The 26,699-nt window shown below is 37.6% G+C and overlaps 1 protein-coding gene across 2 annotated transcripts in view; it reads right to left on the bottom strand.

Annotated features, from left to right (window-relative positions):
* Positions 1-26,699, bottom strand: part of PRKD1 (protein kinase D1) — a 325,299-nt gene that overhangs the window by 133,404 nt on the left and 165,196 nt on the right. For both annotated transcript variants that reach the window (XM_037163503.2, XM_037163504.2), the window contains exon 2: positions 21,544-21,682. In XM_037163503.2, coding sequence (XP_037019398.2) covers positions 21,544-21,682 — 139 coding nt within the window. The remainder of the gene's footprint in view (positions 1-21,543; positions 21,683-26,699) is intronic.

The raw sequence follows: 26,699 nt of genomic DNA, 5'->3' as shown, positions 1-26,699 counted from the left end.
GCCACACTTGTTTGTGTGCTCTCATATCCAGGAGCACGCACCATGTGGCTCTAACAGTTACTGGGACCCATGGCAGATGGCGTGGGCACCAAAAAAACTAAGCTTTCCCTCTCTGTTGTCCATGCAGTAACGTGCTTGCACTGTGCAGTTGAGCATTCTCTCTCCACAGACATGTGGTCATTGCAGCTGCATGGCCAGCAACAATGTGGACTCCACCACTGGTGCAGCTTGGAACAAGTGAAGCTGCTTGGATGGGGACTGAGACCTGCGGGCTCCAAAGGACTAAACTTTGGCTTTTGTCTTGGCCTTGCTGAAGACACAGCTGGACTTTTTCCATGGCAGGACAAAGGGAGAAGAGACACTGGAAACCTGGAGGGCAGCTTGTATTTCCACATGAATAAACCATGCCACACCACAATCTCCTGTGCTTGGGTCCTACGAATGCTTTCCTTACAATCCTGTGGAAGAGCCTAGTTCCCACTGATAACAAGTTGTTATGACTACCAGGATTGGAACCTTGCAACTCTTTGTTGTATGATAATATGACTGTTATTGCAAGTACATATTCATTTCAAATATTTAAAAACATATTTCATAATTTATATGGTGGCCATAATGTCAAATATGAGATTTGTCTAAATATGTTATTCTTACTTACTAGTCTTAGCAAGGTTAGGTCACCAAACCCATCTATTTGCTTTAAAAAGTAACTACAGGACTTTAAATTGAGATAAAACAAGACAGTAAGAACTTACACATTGGTTCCAAGATATATTTTTATGCAACTTAACTTTTACCATAGTTTTAATGTGTCACATTTCTCCAATTTTCACTATAGTAATTGAAAATTGTTACGGAAGCTCCTTTTTTATGGAAAAGCTGAATGTAAAAAGATAAGAGGACCCTCACACATCGATGAGCACCTGCTCCAGAAGCAGATTAATTATGAAGAAACTCCATAAGAGGGAGCTTATTCCGTACACAGGGTGTGCTTTATCATCACTACTACCAAAGAAAGAAATGCATTATATTTCCTTACATAAAAGAGACAAAATCTAAAAGTTAATGAATTATTTCACAGCTTTTGCTGGCTAAGAATCGCAGCTACCTAGCCATCTCAGAAGAATATTAATTTGTAAGCTTGAAATCTCACCATGTAAAACAATAAATGCAAAGAAATGATTAACACAACTTTCAAGACAGTAAAAGGAGACGGTGTCAGGGAAGGGGCACACACAAAGGATTTCCCAGATTGGGACAGTTCTCTAATTCTTCATCAATCAGAGTTCTCTATAGCAAAAAAAACCCCAATAGAATAAAAATATATACAGAATTGACTCACACAATTATGAAGGCAAACAAGTCCTAAGACTGCCAGTCAGCAAGCTGGAGAGCTAATGATATGTCCAGTTCCAGTTCCAGTTTCAGTTCTGGTCTAAGGGCAGGAGCAGGCTAGTGTCCCAGATCAAAGACAGGCAGGCGGGCTGTCCCCTTACTGTGTCTTTTTGTTGTAGTCAGGCCTCCAAGGGACTGGATGAGGCCCACACCCACTGGAGAGGGAAATCTGCTTTACTAAGTCTATTGATTCAAGTATTAATCATATCCAAAATACCCTCATAGACACACCCAGAACAATGTTTAATTAAATATTTGAGCACATGGTACCCAGTCAACTGACAAGTAAAATTAACCATCATGGCTGCTTATACTGGTATTCACTGGTGTTCGTAATCATTTCTTTACACATACTATGTGTATATTCTCTTTATGTCTGTAATAAGAAAAGAACTCAAAACACAAATAGCACTAAAACTTGTGTTATCAAATGTAGTAAATAATAAAAACTAACCACCTAAAACTGGGTTTTGAATAAATAAATTGAGAAGAGACAAATCTTCCTTCCAGAATAATTCAATTTAATGTATGCAGTTAATCCCACTTTCAGAGAGTGTAACTCATCTTCCCCTCTGTCTGGTCTCACTGAGAGTTCTCCACACAGCTGGCCATTATCACCCTCTTTGGACTAGCAGGTTATAATAATCAGAACCTCAAAAAACATCTGGTAAAAATAAACATAGAATAAGATGAGATACAGAGTTAGCCATAAATTTTTCATTTTCTACAGAGTAGAGAAGGGAAAAACAGTCTCCGGTGAAGAAATCTGGCCAACCCACCTAACCAAGTGATGAAGGTTAACATCATCAGTGAAGGTGTGTCAGTATCACATACCCAATGCTGTGCAATAAGTAGTGTACTCCCATCAGTAAAAACTTATATATTTGTGGTACTTCTGTTTTTTCAAAAAAAATATTTATTGATTTGAGAGAGAGAACTGTTGTTCTACTTATTTATGCATTCAATGGTTGATTCTTGTATGTGTCCTGATGGGTGAACCAACCTGCAACCTTGGTGCATCAGGATGACACTCTAACCAACTGAACTACTCAGCCAGGGCTGTGGTACCTTTTAACCATATATGTATAACCCCAATTTAATCATGAGAAAAATATCAGCTAAACCCAGATTGAAGATGTTCTAAAGAACACCTTGTCTATGTTCCTCAAAAGTGTGAAGGCCATGAAAAACAAGGGAAGTCTGAGAGATTGTCACAGACCAGAGGAGACTCAAGAAACATACTTGGATGCAATGAGGTACCCTGAAGGAGGTCCTGGAGCAGAAACAGAACACTGATGGCAAGAAAAAATGTGTAGTTCAAAGCCTGTGCCAGTGCTGACATCTCAGACAAATGTACCATGATGATGTGAGATGACCACCTCAGTGGAAAGTAAGTCTGGGTGAGGTGAACTCTCTGTACTATCTTTGCAATCTTTCTGTAAATACAAAACTATTCAAAAATTTAAAAGTTCCTTTAAAAAACTTTCAGGTTTTGACTACTAACTCACTTGCTAGGGTGGTATGATCCATGGTAATCAATCTAATTTCAAGCTGAAGAGATGCATTTATGCTCGTCTCACTTGTTTTGTGTGTGAAGTACTCCAAGAGAACAAAAATAGATTTCAGTCATCAGAGACAGCCCACCAAGGCCTCTGCTCAGCACCAACTGTTTTAAAAAGCACTAAACCAACAGCAGCAGAAAGCTACATGAGATAATCCTGAGGTTACTGTTAGCCTGAAGAATGGCTAAGTGAATCTATTGGGCTTAATATATAGATATTACATGTGTTCCTGGTAGGAAGGAAGTATTTTGAGTCTATAAAATTAAACAAATATTTTTTGTTAAAATTATGCAATAATTGTCATAATAACATGTTATAAGGTCTAATGTCTCTTTTAATTTAGAAATTTTCCAAATATTTTAATTCCTTAAAACCAAAATTTAGCTTTTCCTTTCAAATTGAGATCCATTTATGAAGTCTTAAATTGCCAAGCCAAGCATATTCATCCTGAACATGTATTTTCAGAGTGAATGCTAACTGTCTGCCACTGAGCTAATTGTTATGTGGATTTTTTAAGAACTATGACATACTGTTCTTTAGCGTAATTAATCTTCTTGGATATATAAGATAAATAAATGCATATCAAGTGTATCTATTTTAGCAAACTTGTGTCTTGCTCTATCATTGCTTTTCATGCCCTGTTTCCACAGGAAATTAATTTTCTATAGGTCAGTTCTATAAATATTAGTGATTTTTAAGTGCTTGAAATCCATATGGTAAAAGATCTCATAAAGAACATTAACATATGACCAAATGAATTCAACTTATTACTTTAAATTTATGAATTACTTTAAATTTATATATATATGAATTTATATATAAATTCATATAAATTTATATGACTGCCGTGACTGGTGTGGCTCAGTGGGTTGATATGCAACCAAAAGGTCACTGGTTCAATTCCCAATCAAGGCATATGCCTGGGTATCAGGCCAGCAGTTGCGGGTGTGTGAGAGGCAACCAATGGATGTTTCCCTCACATATTGATATTTCCATCCCTCTCCTCCTTCCTCTCTTCTCCTAAAATAATGAGAAAATAAAATCGTTAAACTTATATGAACATCAAAGTATAAAGAATGGAGCAAACCAATCTCAAACTATCCAACTTTAATTTCAGAATAGTTATGTCTAATCACGGTGAAGAAATGTGTCTCAGGATATAGTACTTCATACAAGATTTTATCATTTCCTAATATCTATCATTCCTAAATAATCTAATTGTGGATGACATCGCTTTTTCCTCAGTTTTTTTTTAATGGAGGACCAACTGGTTGGCCTCATTGAAAATTCTCCACATAGCTCCATGTTCCGAGGGTTAGCAAGTTATAACGATCAGAACCCTGAAGAAACTGCTGGAGAAAATTAAAATACCATAAGATGAGATCCAGGGCAAGCCAGAAATTTATCAGTTTCTGGAAATTAAAAAGTTGACATTGCTTGATAACTTGAAAAAAATAAACCTGAGCTTCATTCAAATCCCAATTCTTTTATTAAAATATGTATAGGAAAGAAATGTGATACATCTATGTGTCGGTTCCACTTTGAGCCTATAGTGAACACTGGTAACTGGTACAGATGTCTTAAAAATACCTAGAAAAGTATAGGTACAAATACAACCTATGTAGTACTGCTCTTTCCAAATACATCTTTCTATTTTATTCCTCCATACTGGCATAATGAATAGTGTTATTGCTGTTTAAGACTTAAAACAGCTGCATTTCTAATTTTGGCAGATTATGAGGATTTTTATATGGGTTGCATGTTAAAAGCAAACAAATGGCATGCCAACCAGCAGGATGAGAGTGCTGGGCAGATGGCAGCATGGCTGAGTTACTGAACTGAAGTGCTATGTGCCACCAATCATGGGACACCAAAGAAGTGTATTTGGCAGTTTTTCAAGTGAAGCCCAATCATTTACCTCAAACAGAAATAATTTATGCCAACAAAGTCTTCAGACAGGCACTCAGTAGCCATTCCCCAATTGGTCTTTTTTAATACAGGAAGCCTTCAATGACTTTATTTCAGTGATTTTGATGGTATATACAATGCTGCATTTCCTTCCTTCCTTCCTTTCCTCCTCTAGCTTCTTCTGCCCCGTCATGTCGAGTGTGCGTGTGTGTGCGTGTGTCTGTGTGTATGTGCGTGTATGCTGAGAGAGAGTGGAAGAAATATGTGAATATGGAAACAAAATATATATTACGATTTCCCCTAATACTAAGGGGATTATTGCTGCACAGGGAGAAGAAGGCATTCTCATACCTCCTCACAGTGAAAAAGAGAATCCATCCTCCTGACATCACAAAATGATCCTGATCAAAATTAATCTTCGTTCATCAGTCTTGATCAATACATGTTTTAATTGGGGGGGGCTAGTATAAGTGGAAGAGGGTATAGAAGGGAGAAAACAAAATAAACTGTACTCAGAATATTACTATAGAAATTTCCAGAAAACCCAGAGATGAATTCTCCGAGAATAAACAGGAACTATACCAGAGAAAGGTTTGGCCTTGAAAAGCAGATTCTCCACTCAGAATTAACGAAGCCAGGGAATTTGGAAGACAGCTGCCAAGTAGGCTGAAGCTGAGCCCACTTGCTTGTGTCCCCAACAGGGATTTTTGGTCGATCTTCCAAAAAGTGACCTATGTAAACAGTCAACAGAATATCAGCTGATAGGAATTTTTAAAGCCATGAGTACAGAAGATGCTTAGCACTGTCCAGTAAGAGATTTTACAAGTTGAGGGGGAAAATGCCTGGCACAAGGCACCTGCAGCACAGGAAAGATCAGACAGAAAATGCAGCTTAGTTGCTCCCACCCTGTCCTGAAGCCCCGGAATGGGGCTCAGGTCTCACAGAGGAAAACCACCAACCCTAACTGAGAGAGACTTGGAATGGTATACAAAGCCTGAGAGACTCAAGCTGCACACACAGCAAGCAGCATGTCCATCGCTGCAGCACACCCAGGAGTGTTCCAGAGAGAAACCCCATCTCCTAAAACTGTCAGAATAACTGGCAGGCTATGGACAGCCCTGACCAAGAGAGACTCTGTGCTTCCTGGGAGGTGGAGCATGCAGAGAACCAGGAAAGTTGCTGTTGCTGCAGTGTGGGGGCCACATAGAGACGTTTTTAAAAGAGGATCTGAGGTGAGAATTGACAGGGACACTGTGAGTGCATGCACGAACACAGGGACTTTGCCAACAAAGAGACCAGAGTGAAAGCACAGTTCGATCCCACTGAGTCCAGCTGCACAGGAAGAACAGAAAGTGTCATGCTGAAGGGACTGTGGGACCTGACCCGGTGCAGCTGGTCAGCAGGACACTATGCAGAGTGGAGAGTTCAGGACTGAGTCCCCTGCTGGAGAGTCAAGCTGGGGACTGGGAGGCCAGAAGCTCGGTGTCTAAGAGTGTTCCAGCCAGGCAGGTCCCCTCACTGTGTGCCCAACTCCCACCTGAGGGATTGCAGGCTCTGCAGATCAGTAAATCTATGTTCAGGAGGCCCCTGTTTAGTGCATATCCACAGGGGAAAGAAGGAGAAGCTCAGAAAGGTCCCTTTCTGAACTTCCATCAGACACTAGAAGCTAAACTGAATCCTCAGGCTCTGATCCACTAAAACCGTCAAAGCAGACAGATTAGAGACAGGGGCAGCAAGGAGATTCAGGGCCCCACCCAACCTTGGCTCTTACACAGAGCTACTGTCAGCACCAAGCAGGAAAGAGCTACCCCTTTTGAACAGATTGTTTCTCACAGGAAACAGACACCTAATTCATCGGAAACTATACATTATTGGAAATAATCTGGGACAGACCAAGATGTGTATTGGGGAGGGGAGGTGGGGGAGGGGAGGTAGGGGACACAATCCTCCCATCTTCCCTGAAGACTGAACAGCACCCCTCAAGGGGTGACCCAGGGATTCCACCCTCCTGATGGCACCAGAGGCCCCCTATGGAGGCAGATGGAGGTGTTACTGTCAGTGCTCCTGGGCATTAGATGAACCAGTCCTGGGCCTCCTTGTGCTGATGGAAAGCTGGCAGGGCAGAACAGTGGGGAGCAGCCAAGCCTGAAGACTGTGGATCACTAGTGGTCTCGGACAGGCTGCCTAGGGCCAGACCAGAACACCGTCTGACATTACGAGGGTCGGGTCCAGAAAGAGAAGACAGTGGCGAACTCTAGGTTCTGCTGAGATGAATTCCACTGTGGCCTTCTTCATTCTTTGCATTGTTTTCTCACCTGCATAGCTTGTTAATATTTTTTCTTTTTCTTCAAGTTTGTTCATATTACTTCACTATAATTTTTATTTTAGTTTATTTCAAATCTCATTTTACTCCTACCTTCTTTCATTTTGCCTTTTTCAACTTCTTATTTTTGTTTTAAATTTTTTTCTCATTCTATGCCTTCTATTCTGCACTCTTATTATTTCTTCTCCCTCTAGCCTCTCAAAACCATTTTCTTACCATTACTCATCCCATATTTTTCCTTTTCTTATCATTTCCTTATTATCCCTGCACTTTTATTAAACTTTGCTTGTTGGTTGTTGATATGATAGTTGTAGTTGCATTCACAATTTTATTCCTAGACGTTCACTATTTTTGGTTCAAAACAAAAATTACTGTTCTCCTCCCCAACTTCACTTTGCCTTCCTCCTGTCTTTTCATTCTTTCTTTTAAATTTTATTTTTCCCTCTCTTAGCTTGGTTTTCATTCCTCATTCTTATTATTTCTTCTCCCTCCATACTCTCAAAAATCACTATACTTTCCTTCCGACATCTCATAATCTTTTTTTCCTTTCCTTTGTCCTTATTCCCTTTCTACCTTTATTAATCTCTGCTCATTTGTCATTGATATTACTGTGGTAGACGTTGTTCTTCACTTTTGTCCCTATTTTTTCACTATCTTTAACATTTTTTAAGCTTCGTATTATACTCTTCCTTTTTCTTATTCCATTTTGCCTTCTTCCCTCATTTTTTAATTTACGATGTAAAGTTTCTTCCTTTCTTCCCCTAGTTTCTATTCCCTGTTATTATTTCCCTTCTCTTTACCCTCCTAAAATCGTTTTTCTTTCCATTACTAAACTCATATTCATTTTTCCATTCTTATAATAGTCTTAACCTCTTTTTACCTTTAGTAATATTTGCTCATTTGTTGTTGATAGTGTGGTTGTGGTTGGGAGTTTATTTGCAGGTGTGGATTTTGTTTCCTGGATTGCATTGTTTTGTCCTGGCAGCACCTGTACAATTGCATACAAGACATGTTGGGTGGTGTGACTCTCAGGCAGCCAGAGGGAAGTACCCACCAAAGAAAAACCCAACAACAACCAAATCCAAAGTACAAGAGAGCCCATATAAACAGCATAAAGGGCATTGCAAATTATCCAGTTCAAAAGATCCAGGAAATGGCACCACTGAGTCCCATAGGTCTCCTACCACAGAAGGCCATCCCAGGAAGACAGGGAGTCACAGCAGATCTACCTAATACACCAAAACAAACAAAAGGAGTAACCCAAAATGGGGAGACAAAGAAAAAAACCCCAATCAAAAGGAAAGGAGGAATTCCCCCAGAAAGAGCACTAAGTGCAATTGAGGCAAGCAATCTATCAGACACAGAGTTCAAAATAATGTTGATAAGGATGCTCAAGGAGCTCATTGAGAACTACAAGGATCTCTATGGAAACTTTAAGGAACTTATTGGGAATTACATCAATATGAAGAGCTGGGAGGAAATGAAGAATTCAATATCTGAAATGAAGAATACACTACAAGAAATTAAAAAGACTAGATGAAGCAGAAGACCAAATCAGAGACTCGGAAGACAAGGTAGAAAAATATACCCAGAGAGATCAATAAAATGAAAAAAGACTCAAAAAGAATGAAGATAGTGTAAAGGAGCTACAGAACAACATGAAACAAAATAATATTTACATCATAGGGATAACAGAAGGAAAAGAAAAGGAGTAAGGTATTAAAAACCTTTTTGAAAAACTAATGACAGAAAACCTCCATAACTTGATGAGGGAAAAAGTTACACCAGTCCAGGAAGCCACAGAAGGTCCCAATTAAAATGAACCCATAGAATACCACTCCAAGACACATTACAATTAAAATGGCAAAATTTAAGACAAAGAGATCATCTTAAAGGCAGAAAGGCAGAAACAGCTAGTAACATACAAGGGCGCTCCTATAAAAGTATAAGCAGATTTCTCAACAGAAACATTACAGTGAGAAGGGAATGGCATGAAATATTCCAAGTAATGAAATGCAAAGGCCTAAAACCAAGACTACTCTATCTAGCAAGGCTCTCATTTAAAATGGAAGGTGAAATAAGGAGATTCCCAGACCAAAAAAACAAAACAAAACTACAAGAGTACATTTCCACCAAACTAGCATTGCAAGAGATGCTAAAAGGACTGCTTAAAAAAAATGAAGAAAAAGAAATAAACAAATAAACACGGGTACAAAGGGAAAAATGGTGGTGAATAAGTACCTATCATTAATAACTTTAAATGTAAATTGTTTAAACACTCCAATCAAAAGACATAGGGTAGCTGCATGGAAATGAAAACATGACTCACATGTATGCCGTCTGCAAGAGACCAAGCTCAGGAAAAAAAAAATCTACACAGGCCGAAAGTGAAGGAATGGAAAAAAATAAACCTGCGGTAGGAATACTTACATCAAACAAAAAAAAACTTCAAAACAAAGGCTATAACAAGAGACAAAGTCACTATATAATACTTAAGAGAGTAGTCCAACAGGAGGATATAACCCTTATAAACATATACACACCCAATATAGGAGCACCTGGTAATGTAAGGAAAATCTTGGAGGACCTCAAAAAAATACTGACAGCAACACAGTCATCATAGGAGATTTTAACATGCCACTGTCAACAATGGGTAGATCTTCCAAACAAAGAATCAACAAGGATGTGCTGGCAGTGAATGACACTCTAGACAAAAATGGACCTAATTAATATTTACAGAACATTTCACTCCAAAGAGGCAAAATATACATTCTTTTCAAACACACATGGAATATTTGCCATAAGAGACCACAAGATAGGACAGAAAATAAGACTCAACAAGCTCAAGAAAACTGAAATGATATCAAGCACCTTCTCGGATCACAATGGCTTGAAACTAGATACCAGCCTCAAGTAAAAAACTCAAAAACATTCAAATCCAAGGAGATGGAATAACATGATTTTAAATGACTGAGGTAACAATGATATCAAGGGAAAAATCAAAAAGTAACTGGGAACAAATGAAAATGAACACACAACAACCCCAAACCTATGGAACACAGTAAAGTCATTCCTGACAGAGAAGTTCATAGTAATACAGGACTACCAAAAGAAGATAGAAAATTCTCAAATAAACAACCTAATCCTACATCTAAAAGAACTTGAGGAACAACAACAAACATAGCCCAGAGCAAGGAGAAGGAAGGAAATAATCAAGATGACAGCAGAATTAAATGACATAGAAACAAACAAACAATTCAAGGGATCAATGAATCCAGAAGTTGGTTCTCTGAAAAAATAAACAAAATTGGCAAACCTTTAACCAGACTCATCAAGAAAAAAGGAGGACCCAAATAAATAAAATCAGAAAGAAAAGAGAAGTTACAACTGATACCACAGAAATACAAAGGATTGTAAGAAATTACTATGAAGAACTATATGCCAAGAAATGGGAAAACCTGGGCAAAAGGGGTAAATGTCTAGAAACACACAGTCTTCTAAAACTGAATGAAGAAGAAACAGAAAGTCTGAGTAAACCATTAACAACTAGTGAAACTGCAGCAATAATCTAAAAACTCCAGGCACACAAAAGCCCTGGTCTACATGGCTTCACAGGCTAATTAATGTTAGCAAACATTTAAAGAAGAACTCCTATTCTTCTCAAATTATTCCAAAAAATCCAAGACGACAGAAGACTCTCAAAAGTCTTTTTACAGGGCCAGTATTATCCTAATTCCAACACCACATAAAGACACAAGAAAGAAAACTACAGGACAGTATCCCTGCTAAACAAAGATGCTAAAATCCTCAATGAAATATTGGCTATCCAGATCCACAATACATTAAAAAGATCAAATATCATGATCAAATGGGATTTATCCCAGCAATGCAAGGACAGTGTAATTCACAAATAATAAACATAATGTACCACATAAACAAAATGATAGATAAAAATCACAGGATCATATCAATGGATGCTGAAAAAGCATTTGATAAAGTCCAGAACCCATTTATGATAAAAAAAACACTCAGGAAAGTGAGAATGAAGAGAGTATATCTCAGCATAATAAAGGCCATATAGAAGAAATCTACTACCAATATCAAACTCAAGAGGCAAAAACTGAAAGCTTTCCCCTTAAGATCAGGAATGAGACTAGGGTGTCTGCTTTCACCACTCTTATTTAACATAGTCCTGGAAATTCTAGTCACACCAATTAGACATGAAAAAGAAATAAAAGGCATCCAAATTGGAAAGGATAAAGTAAAACTATCATTATTTGCAGATGACATGATAGTGTACATGGAAAACCCTATAGTGTCCACCAAAAAAACTACTTGACCTAATAAGTGAATTTGGCAAAATAGCAGATATAGAAGTCAATATTCAGAAATTGATGGCATTTTTGTACACCAACAATGAACTATCAGAAAGAGAAATTAGTGGGGGAAATCCCATTTACTATAGCAACAAGAAAAATCAATTACCTAGGAATAAATTTAATTAAGGAGGTAAAAGACCTATACTTGTAAAATTATAGAACACTGAAGAAAGAAATTGAGGAAGATACAAATAAATGAAAGTATATACCATGTTCACAGATTACAGAATTTAACATCATTAAAATATGCATACTTACCCAAAGCTATCTATACATTCAATTCAATCCCTATTAAAATACCAGTGACATATTTCACAGATCTAGAACAAATATTTCAAAAATGTATATGGAACCAAAAGACTTCAAATAGCCTCAGCAATCTTGAGAAAAAAAGAATTAAGTAGGAGGGATCACAATACCTGATACCAAACTATACAACGAGGCCACTGTAATCAAGATAGTCTGGTACTGGCATAAGAATGAACACGAGATCAATGGAACAGAACAGAAAGCCCTAAAATAAACCCATGTCTTTACGGTTAATTAATATTTCATAAAGAGCGCATGAGCATACAGTGGAGTAAAAATAGCTTCTGCAATAAATGGTGCTGGGAGATCTGGACAGGTACAGGCAAAAAAATGAAACTCAACCATCAACTCACACCTTATACCAGAATAAACTCAAAATGGATAAAAAAGACTTAAATCTAAGTCATGAGACCATAAAAGTCCTAAAGGAAAACATAGGCAGTAAAACTTCAGATATCCCCAAGTAGCAGTAGTTTTGCTGATATACCACCCAGGGCAAGGAAAATTAAGGACAAATAAAAAATTATACCAAATTATAAAGCTTCTGCATGGCTGAAAACCATCATTAAAATGAAAAGGAAACTCATCACATGGGGGAACATATTTGCCAATAATACATCGTACAAGGATTTAATCTCCAAAACATATAAAGAACTCACAAAACTTAACACCATGAAGACAAATAATCCAATAAAAAATGGGCAAAGGACTCAATAGACACTTCTCCTAACAGGACACAGATATGTACCATAGACATATGAAAAGATGTAAATATCAGCCCTGGCTGGTGTAATTCAGTGGATTAAGCACCAGCCTGGGAACCAAAGGGTTGCTCATTTGTTTCCCAGTCAGAGTACATGCCTACGTTGTGGGCCAGGTACCCAGCAGGGAACACCTGTGCAAGAGGTAACCACACATTGATGTTTTTCTCCTTCTCTTTCTCCCCTCCTTCCTCTCTCTAAAAATAAATTTTTTTTAATCTAAAAAAAAAGAAGCCCTGGGAAAATTGGAAAATTGCATATTGTGTGAAGTACAAAGAATTAGGATAGCAAAGGTGATATAGTACTGACTTGTACCATTGTGATAAGATGGGCTGTAAATTCAAATTTGTTGGGCCAAGGTCAAATCAGGAAGAATACTTAGATGTTAAAAGAGTAACATTATTCATAAAACAAAGTTGTCTGGGGTACTAAGGTCAGAGGAATTTATCCTATAAAAAAGGCAGAGGATGACATAGTGGACCATTTTTCCCGTGAAATTTTGGTAAAATATGCTACTAAAATGTGTTATTTGTAACAATCCTCAATATGTCATATCAAAGAACATTTCAGTAGAAGTGCTTCTGCAGGGGTGTGTGTGTGCACACCTGCACTCACGTGCACAATGTATCACAGATCTTTGGCAGTAAAATTTGGTTTATGTGGTTGCTCTGTCCAATAGAACCTTCCCTGATGATGAAAATGTTCTATATTAGTATGGCAGCTATCAGACAATGCGTCTATTAAATACCTGAATTGCAGTAGGTGTGACTGAAAAAACTGCATTCTAATTTTACTTGATTTTAGTGAAATTCAAATAGCCACACAGTTAGTAGCCCCCAACATGACAGGGCAGAACTAGAGAAACAGTTTGGACTGTACAAGTTTAAGCTGATTCTCATGAATAGAATTCATACTTTAAACAGATAGACAAAATCAAATCCCAAACAGTATCATTCTCTAGTTTGAGCCAATGGGACAAAGATTTCATGTTGTCCGACTCAGCAGTGAAATATTAATTTTTCAAAGGTTCTGAATTGAAAAAAAATCACCTCTGTGTAGAAGCAAGCCGAGGAAATATGTTTTACAAGATACTACTGTCTAAATATATATTTTTTAATTTTCTGGTCAGATTCTGTAACTCATCTCTTTAGGTATCTCTGATATGTCAAAAGCTTTGTTTTTGAGTTAGAGTGTGATTTTTGGAAAGGGGGCCCAAATTATTCAGAGGTAAATCTGATAAATAAGGTAGATTAAAGACTTCAGTGTTTTTCATAAACTAATTCATGTAAAAAGGCACAAAGAACAAGCTAACACCTCCCTATATTTTCTAGGACTCTGAATATTCAGTCCTCTCAGATTCTGTTGTATCACTGAGGGCATAACATGGTAAGATTTATGTACATGAGAGTTAAATTTCCACCTTAAGAAGCATATAGAAGGAATTTCTTATTACACAGAGATCAGGGAATACATAGTGAATTCCCTTTTGTGTGGTTTTCATTGCCCTGTGTTCTTTTCCTGTTTAGCTGGATGAGCTGTAATACTGTCCTTAATTTAAAAAGTAATAGATGAAAAGAGAAAGAATTTTAAAAATAAGATTTCTGGCTAGATAGCCACTTGCCAGATGGTGAAGGACTGAGCCTTTGGCTAACTGTGTGTGAACAGAGGGGATGATATGTCCTCTCTGAAAACCAAGGTACGTCCATGCACAGAGATCTACAGAGGCTGACATTCCAGTTTTGGAGCACATGCCTCAGTGTTTCCTATAGATGTTGCCAGCTGACCCTTAGGCACGGACAGCTGTTCTGCTAGATAGATAAAGCTACAGAGCTCCAAAGTGAGGAGTGAGGGGGGAGAGGGAGTAGCAGGAAAGGTCAGCCAGCATCTCAAGATATTAGTCCTTGTTCCTTCCAGACACTAAAATGGAAAGGTCAGAGCTGGAGAGTCAGCCCAGGGTCACCTGTCTGGGCTCTAATGCATGTACGGAACACTGAGGTCCAGAAGGGGGAAAAACAATTAATTGATGAGGGCAAGTGAGATTAGTGTTGGGAGGACATTACAGGGTGAAGAGAGAACATCAATCAATGAATCCAAGAGCTGGTTCTTTAAAAAGATAAACAAGATGGACAAACCTTTAACCAGACTTATTAAGAAAAAAAGGGAGGACCCAAATTAAAATCAGAAGTGAAAGAGGAGAAATAATAACTGACACCAAAGAAATACAAAGGATTGTCAGAAAATATTATGAACAACTATATGCCAACAAACTGAACAACCTGGATGAAATAGATAATTCCTAGAAACATGCAATCTTCCAAAACTAAATCAGGATGAATCAGAGAATCTGAAGACACAGATTACAGCTAGTGAAGTTGAAGCAGTAGTCAAAAAAAAAAAACCAACTCCAAAACATTCCAGCAAGAGCTAACACCTCTCCTCAAACTATTTCAAAAAAATTGAAGAGGAGGTAAAGCTCCCAAGATCATTTTAAGAGGCCAGCATTATCTGAATTCCAAAATCAGATAAAGACACTACAAAAAAAGAAAATTACAGGCCAATATCCCTGACAAACAGAGATGCTAAAACCCTCAAAAAAGAGTGACTACTGAATACATTTTAGAAAGAAAGCAAGAATATTTGGAGAAGAGAGCAATGGTTGGGAAAAAAATTATTAAGTGAATTGAGTTTGGTAGACAATGCAGTTAGTTAGTTATGGTGATGAGTGTAATTCAAGAACAGTAGTACAGCAATTAGATAGGAAAACAATTGGTATTCTATGAAAATGATCTCATTTCATATAAGAAATGTGAAAGACACTGCAATGTTTTGAAAGCAGAACTGGATTTCTAAAAATACATAATATCTAAAAAATAATTAGTTTTTGAAAATATGTACAGGGTAGCAAGAATCCAGAAAAAAAGATTAGTTAGATGATAATATTGATATTACTAACAGATTAGGCCAAGGATAGCCAATTTCAAACATTAAAATTCAATTCCTACAGGACAGTGGTACCTCTGAGTATCATATGTAGAGTACCAATTTACTCATCCGTTTGTTTGTTTGTTGGGAACTGCTCTGCCTGGTTTCAGGAGTTATAACTGCCCCCCCATGGATAAGACTGAGTGAGAGACCTTTGGACTATGAGCCACTAGGGAGAAAAAGCTTATCTCCCTGGCAGGAGCACTGCTTCTGCTTCATCCATCTCTGCCCCCAGAGGGGGGGCAACGTAAGCCAGACACCATCACTTGGGAGGCCCTCAAGGAAGGGCTCAGGGGGCTGCAGCAAAGATGGGGTGATGGACCCTCGCTTCCCGGCTATTCTGACATAGCCTGAGTCCCCATTTCTGTCTGGGAGAAGCACTTCCTGGCTCTAATCCACTTAAGCCTAAAAACCAATGATGGGGAGGGCAGTGCAGTCCTTTGCTGGCTACAGTGGGTTCCAGGGTGATTGGGCATAAGAAAGAGTTCCTAAAGTCCTGTGAAGCCTGCTTTGCTAAGAGTGTTTTCATTCATATAATACGGGTCTGAGCAGGAAATGAGTATGTCTCCCAAAGTTTTTGCAGCCCCCCTTACCTGACAGACACTGACTCAGATTTCTTTGAAATGTTATCTATTGTTTGATCCTTGCTGCCTGACATTGATTGATGAGCTTTACCTGTATTCCCGTGTGTTACAAACCTAATAAAAGGCATTGAGGAAGGGGCTCTTGGTCTTTCCCCTTTGAGAGATTGACCACCTCTCCTCCCCAAGCAGATCATGTCTTCGTAGTTTCATTTTCATCCATGGCAGACGGGGGAACTTGTGTGCAAAGTTTCCCCTACATTTGTTGGCTTGTGCATTTTTTGTTAATTCAAGTATTCATTCAACGAATAGATATTGAGTGCACACAGTTTGCCAGGATCCTCAGGGTTCTATATAAAAATAAATGGTTCCTTTTTCAAGAAATGTACAGTCCAGAAGGATGCAGGGGGGCAAGAGAGTTGACAATTTTATATTTGCCAGTCATTTTATGATATGGTTTATGTTTATTCTCATTCAATCTATAGCCTAACCTTACATTATAGATATTGTTACTGCTATTGGACAGGTGATGGATTAAGGTTCAGGGAAATGAGTTGTCTTGCCAAACACTGTAAGAAATAAATGACAGGTCTGGGATTCAGACCAAAGTCTGTGCCTGGACACCCACTATTTATTGAATTGAAGTTTTATGAGTATATGCCATAAAAATATGAGCCACATTTCCAAGTTTATGTATATAAAAGCACTTAGTAGCTAACACATCATGAATGCTATATGACCTTAATCATCATTACTGAAGGTTTCATTATTTCCTTTTTTAATATATCTTATTATGTCATTACAGTTGTTCTATTTCCCCCCTTCGTTCCCCTCCACACTGCACACCCCCTTTCTCACCATTCCTCCCCTTTAGTTTATGACCAGGTGTCTCAAGTTCTTTAGATTCTATATTTCCCCTACTATTCTTGTCCTCCCCCTATCTATTTTCTACCTACCGTCTATGCTACTTATTTTTATACCTTCTCCTTCTCCCACTCCCCTGTTGCTAACCCTCCATGTGATCTTCATTTCTATGGTTCTGCTCCTGATCTAGCTGTCCTCTTAGTTTGCTTTTGTTTTAGGTGTGATTGTTAATAACTGTGAGTTTGCTGTCCTTTTGCTGTTCATCTTTTTCTTAAAGCGCAGCATGGGGAGAAATAGTATTTTTTCAAAATTAAGCAAGAGAAATATAATGCAGCAGAATGTCACATGTGCAAAAAAGTTTTGAATTAAATAATTTTCTTCAAAGAACTTTTCCCTTTAGAGTTTGTCTGATGTTCCCCATGTTACCTGAGAGAATGTCACCACTCTGCCTTGACATTTAGAGATACCTGGGTGAAAAGAGACAGAGAAGCACGCACTGCTGTGCCACATCTCCCTGGACAGTCCGCTCTACTGGGAGACAAACAACAGAGAGGTTATCAAAGTCACTAAGGAGTGCCCCAAGCTCCGTGTCCCCACCGAGACCACTAATGGAGAAAGGTCGGAAGTCTCAGGAAACAGTCCAACCTGCCTGCTCTTTACGTTCATTTGTCTATGAAAATGGCTTAATGTGGCAGAAAGAAAATTAAAACCAGCTTTACTTAAAAGCTAAGGACAGTAAGAATTAAAATTAACAATGATAAGAGGGAAATGGTGAAGACACACTTAACATAAACCATACTTTGAAGAAAAGTGTAATGATCTATAATCTTGCATTTAACTTTTCCATTGTCACAAAACCAACCGTACGAATAATTGCAGCCAAAGTTGGACAGAAATTGGCAGTACTCAGCCTGGCATATTTAGATGTCCAAGAACAACTACAAAGAAATATAAATTGAGTCCTAGAAGCCAGGCCTTTTACAACCTTAATTACCCAAGTGGTACTGGGGCTGAGGAAGTGCCTCCCATGATTAATTCTTTCTTAAAAGCAACCAAATAATGCAATGATCTAATGTATAACTCTCCAGCTTTTTCTCTTCCACCTACATTTCCGAGGGGGGTAAAATACTGCTAAGTAATTTACTGTTTCTGAGAGAAATGACTGTAACTGGCAAAATGCCATGCAAATCAATAATTCATACTTTCTATAAATGAAGGAGGAATCCGCTATAATTTTGTTACCATGTATTTTTTTCTGGCTTATGGTTTAGACACTGAATCTTAGTAATAGAAAAATCTGGTCATAAGGATCTCTTAAATATAGTGTCTCTAAGATGCTGTTCCAATTTGGATCAGAATTGTGAAATTGTATTATGAGATCCTATTTAAGCAGGGGCATGGTTACTTTTATTATTTCATATTTTGTATTGTAATGCTACAGAGGAAGGCCTTCGGGGTTTGCTTAACTTGTTAACAGTTTGCATAGCTATTAAGTATTTATTTTTTATGAGAAAAGGGGGAAATGGTTCTGTAATAAAAATCATGGCAATGGAATTTTTAGCTCATTGCTGGTTTGGCTGTTACAAATAGCATCAATGGTTCCCTGAAAGATAAACTGTCTTACTGTAGAAGGAATTCTTTGAACAGGTCCTCAAGAATTCCTGGTTACTGGTCCAAATTCAAAGGGCTAACTCAAAGCAGTGTGAACAGAGACCGACCACGCAGATTCAACTTCTGGTACTACCTCTACTCACTGCAGGAGGTGGGCAAGTTCAAGTTTGTATTCCATAGCTTTTAAGAGACCTCATTTCACCACCTCCCAGAGTCAGTGAGAAGGAAACAAAACTACTTATTTAAACTGCTCCAAAAGATTGTGATGCTATGTAAACAAAGATTTCTCTCTTTTTAACTCTGCCTTTACCAAGGCTCAAATATTCCCCTCCATGAGAAGTGGCCTTCACGTAGAGAAAATGAATATACCCTCTCGGACCATTTGGAATCTATTATGAGCACTGTATGTTACTTTCATCCAGTATAAAACTCTTTTTTATTAAAACAAACAAACAAACAAACAAACAAAAAACATGTGAATCCCAGGGGTGGTGTAACTTGTACAAAACTACAAAGTAAATCAATGGTACTGCAAGTCCAAGAATCCACTGTTCAGCCCGTCAGAGCAACAGCCAAACCATTCGGTAAACACATGGTACAAAGATAAGGGAAAACTTGGGATCAGCATGGGAAATGTGCTCTCTCTTAGCTAGTGGCTGTAGCCGTCCTTATAGTTCTCTTAATCTTCTCATTCTCCATCGGCTATGTCCAAATGGTTATTAAATCTCTTTAATATGAATTCTGATATATTTGTTGATCTCCTACCTTATTTTCTGCTGTCACTGTCTGAGAATAGGCCACACCCCCTCTGCCTGGACACTAATTTTTGAAAGAGGCTTCCATCTCTAGATGAAGTAAATAACCACATGTAGAAACAGCATTTTGCAAGCTATAAATAAGGCAGTATAATCTGTTGCAAAAATGCAAGAAAAATACGGATCTTTACTGTTAGTAAAAAGATTCAACATTTAGCTCTAAAACTTTTGAAATTATGATTTTGAAAAGTTCTTGTAGTCTTTGTCTGGTTTTCATTTAATTACTGACAAGATAGGCACATACATAAAAAAATATTAGAAATTAAGCTGAAAAAAAAGCCCCAAAATGAAAAACTAAAATAGTTGGTTCATGTGGATGCAGCCCTGTTACTAACGCTTGCCAGGGCTGAATTACCAAGCTTTGATAGGCACCCAGCATGAAGAAGACTTCGGATAAATTACATGAACTTTATATTACATTTCAGTACAATATATTTGACCTTGACTTTGGCTTAGCAAGAGAAATTCCATTTGCAGTGTTCTTCTACCTTATAAAGATAGTAACAATGCTAATCCTCTGCTTAACAGACAAAGAAAGTTTACAGTGGCAGCAGTGTGCTTGGTGGGGAACTGCCACGGAGTTGTTTCTTTGTTTCTCCATAACGCAACTCTCCCACCCATGAGCAATCTTTTCCTGGCGCGCTTGGTCTAAATGCACTAGCTTACACAAGTCATGTTTTTCAAAAGGAAAAAGGGAGGAAAAACCAGAAAATTACCCGGGGGCAGCCTGTTTAGTACTAACAGATGATGAAAGGTCTCGGCAGAAAATGACATCAGCAAGAGAAAATTCCTGGTGATGAAAAAGACATGAGGATCTAACCTTCTTCATAATGAAATTGTTCTCCTAAGTCAGAAAACTATTCTTATTTGTAGAATGTGGGTTAAATGTAAAAAGGACCCAATTATGTTTCTGCTAAACCACATAGAAAAAATTAATTTTTAATGAAGAAAAACAGAAATTTGGATAAATGAGTCTTCACAGTAAAATCACAGTGTTTAAGAAGGAAATTTCCATAGTATGTTTATGTTCTGGAACTGGAGAACAGGCAACAGAGGGGACACCCAGAGTTTTGCCCCTCTACCCTCCTTTTACCCATTGCAGTGTGAACTTCCTCAAGCACACCTCCAGGAAGTAGTGTATTTCTCTGGCCAATCACAGCACTCCATCCTCTCCAGAGATTGGTTCAGAAATTGGTATGTCATCTGAGCTCCCTTGCACCCATGTCCTAAAGTGTCTTAGCAGCTATCATCTGTCTTGCCTCAAATTATAATGCAGTGCAATCCAGCCCACATCACAGGCACTAATTTCTTGTCAGGGCAATCTGAGTTTCTCAGCCACTCAATCTCAACAAAAATAAACAATAAAAATGTGAACGTCTTCAGAATATTGCACTGATGGTTGCAAGGATCCCTCCTGCAGCAGTTCTCTAGCACTTAAAAAATTTTAATTAAATGCATCCATTTTCTCTCTGTACTGACATGCACAGTCCTAACTTCTATATCCCACACAAGAAATATACATTTGGGCAGGGGGAGATGCAGCCATTTCTCAGGGAATGGGTTAGCTAATGTCAGGTGGCATTGCCTGACCCACTCTAACTGCTGAGCTCTGGTTTTCAACTTGGTCTTGGTTCACTGCTACTGGTTGTCTGCCTCAACTAAAGCAATGGTTTCATAGCGCTGCTATTACTTCTTGGCTTCCAGAAACTCATTACATTTGGGGGCTGACAGGTCTTAGCTTCACTGTTGGAAAGTTTTTTATTTGCTTTTTGCTGCTGTCTAGATGATTCCAGACAAGGTGTGTTGTTGTGGGTTGTGGAGAGCATAAAGTTGGGATAAGTGATGGGGACAATTCCGGGTGTGGGAACAGCCAATTCAAAGGAAACTTTTTGCTCCTTCCAAAATAAATTTGAAAGTACATACAGGCAAAACACTAAAATCTCCTTTTGGGACCAAGTTTGATGTATGTTTTTCATGTTGCCTTAATAATGTATATGCAAGAATTCTTCAAGTGCTAATTATTAATCTATGGAGAGAGAGAAAATTATACTACCTGACAAGACAACTTCAATAAGATCGCCTTCCTGGATATCACTAGCCGTTTTCACCAGCTGAAGGATGTTTTCAGAGGTAGGGTCGTGGCGAAAAAGCAGGATCTTATCATACATTCCATAAAAACCACATTCAGGGAACTGCAAATACAAACAGTACAATAGGTTAAATGTCAAAATCCTCATAAATTTACGATAAAAATGAAACAAATAAAAGCCAGGAGACAAATACATACTAATTAGAAAAGTTCAAAATATAGAGAGATTAAAAATGAATGGCAAAATTGATATTGACATGACTCCAAGTCAGAAGGAAAGAAATCACATATCATAAGAGCAATAATGACCAAATGATCTAGAGAGCCAGAAAACAGGAGAATATGAGATAAGATTTGAAGAAATTTTTGGCTATAAGATGATTAAAAAATACAATAGGTGGTGAGAAGTTCACATTTTCATGACCTACAGCAATCTGATAGTATAGAAATGAGTCAGTCTATTAAAATTCTGTTACACATACTGTTGCATTTGTTTGCACAAGAAAGGTCAGTCCAATTTGGCATGTTCCAAAGTAAAAGATGACTCAATATGTCTAAGCTTGTCCTTTGTGTGGGCAGTACTGTTATCTAGATCCTCTGACTCAGGAAAGCACCAGAGGGGACAACGCAACTGGCCCTTGGTAACTGCCCTTACACTGAATTTAGTTTTCATGCAATCTAGGTTAAATAGAAAACTGCAACAGTTAAAAGTTCATTTGTTTTTAATACCTAGTTTATACTTTCCTTGCAGGAATAAATCTAAGAGTTTATCACTCAAGGACTATCTCTTGATTGTATGCATATAATGAAAGCTAAATGAAAGATACTTTATAATGAACTCACCTGGAAAAATTATGAGTAACAATTACTATCATTATACTAACAATTAATATTATTCCCTGCATTTCCTCACCTCCTTCTAATGCAGGAAAAGGTCCTAAATTCAAATCATTACCCTAATTGATAAAGTAAGTAGAAAAATTATTTAATCAGAAGGTAGAAACATCTTTAAGGATTTGAAAACAGCTTTCAAACTGATTCCAAAACTGTCAGTCCACCACCTCATGACCTTCCCTCGAAGGTCCATCTGCTCCAGCATTGGAGATTTTAATTCCAACACACCATCAAACAATAGGCTAACCTGGTATGTGAAAAAGGTTTATTTTCCTGTATATGACTTTTTCACACAATCACTAAAGATTATTTTTTATAAATTAATATGTGTACTGTAGTAGGAAAAGGTCACAAGTCAGGTAGAGAAAATTATCGTTTTTGTTCCTAAAACTGGTGACGGTTCTGACACATATCAGTAAAAGTGCATTTTAAGGCGCTGTTCAGGAGAAATGTCTAGAATGTGATTATCTTTTGAGGATAAATATAATATATTGTGAATTGCTCTTTTCTTATTAATAAAATGTGATATTTTGTATAAATTAAAAGCATATTCAGAACACATTCTTACTCTTAAGAGTCTGTTGATGACCAGGCTTAAAATCATGTCGACGTATCACTTATGAAAGCTGGCTTCCTTAAAATCAAAAAGAGCTGAAATAATGTCACTGCTTCCTCTGTAGAAATATTTTAAATTTTTCCCTTTTTTGTTGATTTCTCTAGTAACATTATTAGAATACAAGAAAAGGAAATTCTAAAATACCATTTTCCCAAGTTAAAAACACTGAATAGTCTGTGTACTATTTTAAAAACCAACTCCATTGAAGTACCTTTTACGCAAAATAAAATGGTCCTAAGTTATTAATTTACGAATTCTGACAAGCATCAATACCTATACAAACAATATCACAATCAAGCCATGAAATAATTTCATCAAACTGCCCCCCCCCCAATTTTACTGTGCTCTTTTGTAGTTGACACCACCCACAATTTTGACTCTAGGCACAGATTCACTTTCTGTTACCCTATTAGCTCACCTGCCATAGAATTTCATATAGATGGAATCACACAATGGTACTACGTACTCTTCTGGTTCACTTCTTTTGCTCATTCTAATCTTTTTGAGACTCATTTATACATACTGCATTTGATGCTCCCACCAACTGTGCCACCTGGTCAGGCCTATACATACTGCATTTGAGATTTACCTCTTTTCATTAGTTATTAGTATTTCATTACATGGATCCAGGATAATTGTTTCCCTATTAATCTATAGATGAACATTTGATTTTTATTCAGCTGTGGCTATAGCAAATAAAAATGCTATGAACATTTTTGTGCAAAATTTTCGGTGAGCATGTTTTGTCATCTCTTCTGAGTACCTAGGAGCAGAATTTCTGAGTCACATGATAAGTTTATATTTACTCCATGTCTACCCTTATGCCAATTGTACTGACTGGAGTTTAGTACTAAGCCTTGAACTGAGGAAGTGTAAGCCCTCCATCTCTTTCCTTTTCAAGATTACTTTGGATATTACAGGTCTTCTGAATTTCCACATACATTTTAGAATCACTTTGTCAATTTCTGCCAAAAAATCTGCTGTGATTCCCAATGATATTGCACTGAAACACAGACCATTTTGGGTAGACCTACATTTTAACAATGTGCAGACTTCTATTTTGTTATGAACAATGGATATTACTCTATTGGTTTCTTTTAAAGATTTCTCAAAAATGTTTTGGATCTTTCAGTGTACAGATCTGAGATACATTTGCTAAATGTATCTTTCACACTATTATAAATTACTAATTAAGATATAATTAATATACAGTAAAATGCACATTTTTAGTCTGCAGTTCTGCAAGTTTTGAAAACTGTATACAATAAACACATGCAATATATATAGTACACACAAATACAGCCAAGATATAGAATAGTTCCACTATCCAAAAAATTTCTCTATGCTCATTGGCGTCAAATTTCTCCCTGAGCCTCAGTCCTCGCAAACCACAGAAGTGTGTTCTGTCCCTATAATTTAGTCTTTTCAAGAATGTCATATAAATGCTATCATACAGTTCATAATTTCAAATCTGGCTTTTTTTCACTTAACATATTGAATTTGAGATTTGCTCATGGTGATGCTTTTCTCTGCCGAGGAATGTTCCATTTTATCGTATGGATGGATGTACCACACTGTACATATATCCCTTTCTCAGTTAAGAGGCACTTGAGTTAGTTCCCGTTTTTGACTATTATAAATAAAGCTGCTAGAAATGTTCACTTAGAGGTTTTGTGTGAACTAAGTTATTTCTTCTCTGGGTGTATGAAAATATCTAGATAATTTTATAAAGCTCTGCCAAACATTTTTCAAAGTGGCTGCACAATTTTGCATTCCCACCAGCAATGTGTGAAAGTTCCAGCTGCTCTGCATGCTTGATAGCACTTTGTCACATCAGTTGTTCTCATTTTAGACATTCTAAAAAGTGCATCATGGTATCTCACAGTTTCAATTTGCATTTCTCCAATGACTAATGGCATTGAACAACTTTTTGTGTGCTTATTTAATGCACACACATGTGCCCATACACACTAGTCTGATTAAATCCTCTGCCCACTTTTAAAAACATGTTGCTGTCTTACTGTTTAGTTCTAGTAGTTCTTTATATGTTCTAGGTTAAAAACTGTTTGTATGATGTGCATTCTTCCAGTCCGTGGCTTGTCTTTTCATTCCTTTAACATTGTTTTCTGAAGTTCTTCATTTTATGAAGCCCAATATATCAAATATTTCTTTATGGACCATGCTTTTGGTAATACTAATAAATATGTGCATTTTTGCATAAACTAAGGTAACGAAATTTCTCCTATGTTTTATTCTACAAATTTTATTATTTGGGGTTCTAGATTTGGGTCTATGATCCATTTTCAGGTAAATTTTAAAATATATTTTATTGACTATGCTATTACAGTTCCCCCAATTTCTCCCCCTTATTTCCCTCTGCCCTGAACTCCCCCAACCCACATTCCACCCATTAGTTCATGTCCATGGGTCGTACATATAAGTTCTTCAGCTTCTATATTTCCTCTACTATTCTTAACCTTCCCCATCTATTTTGTATCTAGCATTTATACTTCTTAATCCTGTACCTTTCCCCCATTCTCCCCACTTCCCAAACCCACTAAAATCCTCCATGCAATCTCCATTTCTGAGATTCTATTCCTGTTCTAGTTATTTGCTTAGTTTGCTTTTGTTTTTGTTTAGGTTCAGTTGTTGATAGTGGTGAGTTTGTTGTCATTTTACTGTTCATATTTTTGATAATCTTCTTCTTCTTAGATAAGTCCCTTTAACATTTCATACACTAAGGGTTTGGTGATGATGAACTCCTTGAACTTGACCTTATCTCGGAAATACTTTATCTGCCCTTCCATTCTAAATGACAGCTTTCCTGAATAAAGTACTCTTGGATGTAGGTCCTTGCCTTTCATGACTTCAAATACTTCTTGTCAGCCCATTCTTGTATGCAGGGTTTCTTTGGATAAATCAGCTGATATTCTTATGGGAACTCCTTTGTAGGTAACTCTCCTTTCCTCTTGCTGCGTTTAAGATTCTCTCCTTAGCTTTAATCTTGGCTAATGTAATTATGATGTGCCTTGATGTGTGCTTCCTTGGATCCAACTTCTTTGGGATTCTCTGGGCTTCCTGGACTCGCAACAAGTCTATTTCCTTTCTCAGATTTGGGAAGTTCTCCTTCATTATGTTTTCAAATAAGTGTTCGATTTCTTGCTCTTTATTTTTTCCTTCTGGCACCCCTATGATTCAGATGTTGAAACATTTAAGGTTGTCCCAGCAGTTCCCAAGCCTCTCTTCGGGAATTTTTTGAATTCTTGTTTCTTCATCCTGTTGTGGCTGAATGTTTACTTCTTCCTTCTGCTCCAAACTGTTGGTTTGAGTCCCAGCTTCCTTCCCATCACTGTTGGTTCCCTGTACATTTCCCTTCATTTCACTTTGCATAGCCTTCACTTTTCCCTCCATTTTGTGACCATACTCAACTGATTCTGTGAGCATCCTGATTATTAGTGTTTTGAACCCTGCATCTGATAGATTGACTATCTCTTCATTGCTTAATTCTATTTCTGGAGCTTTGATCTGTTCTTTCATTTGGGCCATATGTTTTCCCCTTGAGGCAGCTGTTACATTGTGAGGGGTGGAGCCTTAGGCATTCACAGGGATC

This window comes from Artibeus jamaicensis, unplaced genomic scaffold (assembly GCF_021234435.1).
Source record: "Artibeus jamaicensis isolate MK-2021 breed Jamaican fruit bat unplaced genomic scaffold, CSHL_Jam_final contig_588, whole genome shotgun sequence".
In the NCBI taxonomy this organism is placed as follows: Eukaryota; Metazoa; Chordata; class Mammalia; order Chiroptera; family Phyllostomidae; genus Artibeus; species Artibeus jamaicensis.
Note: the sequence above shows the minus strand (reverse complement) of the source record. Positions and strands in the feature narration are given on the sequence as shown.